Below are 4,662 nucleotides of genomic sequence, written 5' to 3'. Positions count from 1 at the left end.
CTTCCCTGCAAACATGTGACGCCCATTAGCAGATCACGTGAGCCTGGGCGCGTCCATTACGGGAGGGAGAAGGGGCTGTGCAGCGGCCATAACACCTAGTGCTGAAGCTGGACGGGACACACTAAGTAATATAGCACATACTTGTGAGGCAGGATAAACAAGTGTGCTACGAGGTGCCGGCCTTACACTTAAGTGTATACAATGTACAAAACGAGTGATAACTTGGAATTGTTTGGGCTGAGCCATGTTATTCAGATACAGTTATGTACGACAAGCGCCGTCACTTTATATAGACTTTATTCATCAGCCCTGTGTGTCTCACTACCCCGGCACATTGGACACGCCTGCCGCCTCAGCTGCCCCGGAAACATTCCTCTATCCCACACGGGACATCCCCGCCCGTAAACACTGCTCCCGCCCGACTCCTTCCCGCCTGATTCCTATTGGATAATATCAATTTGGCTGCGTTTTTAATTGGTTTTCGTGGATCTTTGCTAAAAGCTGATTGGCTACGAGCTTGAACTAGAAAGAGACTTGTGGCGCGGGAAGGGCGGCCTGTTGTGCTGTGGATGTAGTAGGTGATCTCTGGGATCCGGCTCTGCTCAGTCCGTGCCATCATGCCGTGGAGGAGATACATGAGGTAATAGTGTGCTTATTATTCAGTCTAGGTGGTGGACATTACTGGGTATAGGGCTCACTGGAATGACTGGCGGCCACTCATTACTGCCGACATAGTTACATAGTAGATGAGGGTGGATAAAGACATCAATCCTTCAAGTCCAACCTATAACCTTACAATCCCCTACAGCAGGGGTAGGGAACCTTTGGCTCTCCAGCTGCTGTGAAACTACAACTCCCAGCATGCTCCTTTCACTTCCATGGGAGTTCCCAGAACAGCAGAGCCAGTATGCATGCTGGGAGTTGTAGTTTTGCAACAGCTGGAGAGCCGTACGTTCCCTACCCCTGCCCTACAGTGTTGATCCAGGGGAAGGCAAAAAAAAAAAACCCCATGAGGCTCATGCCAATTGCCCCATTTCAGGGGAAAAAATTCCTTCCCGACTCCAATCTGGCAGTCAGTATAAAAACCTGGATCAACGTGTCCTTAAAATCTAGAGACCATAACCTGTTATATTTTTCTCTTCAAGAAAAGCACCAGGCCCTCATTGAACTTGTTTTATTATTATTATTATTTATTTATATAGCACCATTAATTCCATGGTGCCTTACATTTGGGGGTTACATACAATACACAGAATATACAGGTAGATATAATACTAACAATGACTGACTGGCGCAGTGGGGTAGAGGGCCCTGCCCGCGAGGGCTTACAATCTATGAGGGAAGGGGGTAGAGACAGAAGGAGAGGGGGAGACTGTACAGATGGCAGTGCGGTGATAGTGTTATTGGAGGTTGTAGGCCTTCCTGAATAGGTGAGTCTTCAGGGCCTTCTTGAAGCCTGTGATTGTGGGGGTCGGTCTTATGTGTCATGGTAAGGAGTTCCAGAGTATGGGGGATGCACGAGAGAAGTCTTGGAGACGGTTGTGTGAGGAGCGGATGAGAGCGGAGTAGGAGGTCATTGGAGGATCTGAGGTTACGTGTGGGCAGGTAGCGGGAGATTAGTTCAGAAATATATGGAGGGGACAGGTTGTGGATGGCTTTGTATGTTCGTGTTAGTAGCTTGAACTCAATTTGCTGGGCTATAGGTAGCCAGTGGAGGGACTGGCAGAGGGGAGCAGCTGATGAAGATCGGGGGGTGAGGTGGATTAAGCGAGCAGCGCAGTTTAGGGTGGACTGGAGGGGGGCGAGGGTGTTAGCTGGGAGTCCATGGAGAAGGGTGTTGCAGTAGTCTAGGCGGGAGATTATGAGGGCCTGGACGGGCATCTTGGTAGTTTTGTTTGCCATTGGAGCGGGGGGAACACTACTCTGTTAATCTGTAACAAAGCTCTCTGACTATACTTGGTTTCCTCTGATGATAGGAATCGACCCCAGCCCGTTAGGACTTTGCGTTGTAAAGGTCTTTCAAGTCAGGAGTGGTCACTGAGCTGTTAGGCTGACTTCTATCAGGTTGGGCTGTTGTATAAGTAAGCCCTGGGGGACAATAGTGTTATTCAGCTTTACCTCAGACCACAATGAACATCCTGTTTAGGCCAGATAGATTTAGGCCTTATGACTAGCTCTCTATTGACCACTATATAATGCACTGCCAGTTGTAGGATGCAATTCATTACATGTCTATCTCTCCTTTGTGATTATTTTGTTTTTTTGGCGGAAATTTTTCCTTGTCAATCAAGTTGTAGTTTTTAAAGGGATCCTATCATTAGATACCCTTTTTTTTTTTTTTTCTTAATAACTCGTAGGAATAGCCTTAACCCCTTCCCGCCGAGGCCACTTTTTGACTTCCTGACAAAGCTCGATTTTTCAGAACTGAAGTGTCACTTTATGTGGCAATAAGTTTGGAATGCTTACCAAAGTGATTTTGAGATTGTTTTTTCGTAACACATTGTACTTCATGTTAGTGGTAAATTTTGGTTGATATGTTTTCTTTAATTATGAAAAAATAGGAAATTTAGAAAAATACGCATTTTATAAAGTTTAACATGATGTATATTGCATATAGATAGTCAGACTGCCAAAATTATATCATAGATCTCATGTCCCAGATCTCTGCTTTATGTCGGCATCAAACTTTAGTCACCCTTTTAATTTTTACGGACAGTAAAAGGTTTACAAGTGAAACAACAATATTCAAAATTTTCAAGAAATTTCTAAAACCCATTTTTTAAGGGACTAATCCAGTTATGAAGGGGTTTTTGAAAGACCCTTGTATTAACCCCCCCCCCTCTTAAATCACCCCATTTTCAAAACTGTACCCCTTAAATAAGCCAAAACAACATTATACCAAGTATTTCACCCCTATAAGTGCTTAACAGGAATTAAGACAAAATGAAGGTGAATTTTTCAAATCTGATTTTATTTTACTAATATTTTCGTTTAGCCCTAGAATTTGCACATTCACAAGGGGTTAAAGGAGAAAATGCATCCCACAATTTGTTATGCAAGTTCTCCCGACTACTATAGTACCCCACTTGTGGGTGTAAACTAATATATGGACGCTCAGCGAGACGCAGAAGGGAAGGCGCGCCAAAGAGCTTTTAGAAGGCAGATCTGGCTGTGAACAGTTTCAGGAACCATGTCGCATTTACAAAGCCCTTGAGGTGTCAAAACAGTGGAAACCTCTAGAAAGTGACCCCATTTTGAAAACCGCACCCCTCAAAGAATTTATCAAGTGATGTAGTGAGCATTAGTAACCCAGAAGTGAATGTGTAAGCTGTGCAGAGTAAATTGGGTACACCAAATCCCATTCTATTTTTCCACTAGCTCCTATGACACGGGCGGGGAAGAGGGGCATTCTGGGGGATCAGCGCTGGTGTATTCCCTCTCATAATCTCTAAATATGGGGTGTCCCCTGAAAACGCTCACTCAGATTATACATTTCCTTCTAGTCGCAGCCACTTATGTCCTAATGATTTGGCGACTTTTGGGGTTTTTGTCTTCACATTGTACAAGCTAGATTTTTATTTTTATTTTCTGGCAATGTGGCCATATGAGGGCTTGGTGTTTGCGGTATTAGATGTCACCATTTTGGTGTGCCTGTAACTTATTGACTACATTTTATTAACTCTTTCTGGGTGGGATGTAAAAGGAAACATCAATTCTGGCATTGCTTTTTAGCATTTATTTTTTTCCCAGGCAGAGTACAGCATAAGTAACATGTGACCTTTATTCTGCGGGTCGTTAGTTACGGCGATACCTCATTTATATTATTTTTTAATGCGTTGCTATTTGTGCAGAATAAAATTCAATTCAGGGGGAAAAAAATCTATTTTTGCATCGCCATCTTCTGAAAGGCATAACATTTTTATTTTTCGGTAGACAGAGCTGGTTGAGGGCTTATTTTTTTGCGGTGTGACCTCTGCCTTTTATTGGTACCATTTTGGTTTTCATCTGACCATTTGATTACTTTTTATTGAACATTGTGTAAGGCAAAGGTGGTGAATAATCATTATTTTGTGCGGTTTTGTACGTTTTTTTTTTATGATCGGGTTAAATGTTTTTGATTTTATTGTTCAGGTTATTACGGACCTGGTGATGCCAAATATGTAATTTTTTTTCCTATTTTTCTTTATTTTACATAAAGAAACATTTTATATGGGATTTTTGGGGCTTTATTTCTAATTTATTTTAAACTTATTTAAACTTATTTTTACTTTTTTATAACTTTTTTTTTTCTGTCCCCATGGGGGATTGAAGCAGTGATCTGCAGTGATCTGCAGGATCCTATCTATACTGCTTGTTAATGTGAATGTAAGACTTTTCCTAAATACACTGCTTCAGCAAAACTGCTTTGTTTGTCCACTATATTACTTTATTCATTTTTTTGTTTGACACATCCCTTGACTTATCTGGTCATAAGTCAAGTGATGTATCTGCTGCTCTGAAGGGGGAGGGAGGAGGGGCTAAGTGCACGGGAGTGAGCCTGCCAGGGGGTAGTTTACACTTTGGGGGGGGGAGGAAGGGGCCACCAATACAGACCCGGCATCCGCTGTAATAGAGAGGCGGATGCCGGGGAGTGTAGACGCCGGCACAGGTGAAGCCAGCAGC

The 4,662-nt window shown here is 43.1% G+C and overlaps 1 protein-coding gene across 1 annotated transcript in view; it reads left to right on the top strand.

The window, feature by feature from the left end:
* The first annotated feature begins 367 nt into the window (after positions 1-367).
* Positions 368-4,662, top strand: part of HLTF (helicase like transcription factor) — a 66,566-nt gene continuing 62,271 nt past the window's right edge. The window contains exon 1 of the mRNA XM_075268830.1: positions 368-640. Within this exon, the coding sequence (XP_075124931.1) occupies positions 618-640 (23 nt within the window). The 5' untranslated portion in view covers positions 368-617. The remainder of the gene's footprint in view (positions 641-4,662) is intronic.

Source organism: Leptodactylus fuscus, chromosome 3 (genome assembly GCF_031893055.1).
Source record: "Leptodactylus fuscus isolate aLepFus1 chromosome 3, aLepFus1.hap2, whole genome shotgun sequence".
NCBI lineage: Eukaryota > Metazoa > Chordata > Amphibia > Anura > Leptodactylidae > Leptodactylus > Leptodactylus fuscus.
Note: the sequence above shows the minus strand (reverse complement) of the source record. Positions and strands in the feature narration are given on the sequence as shown.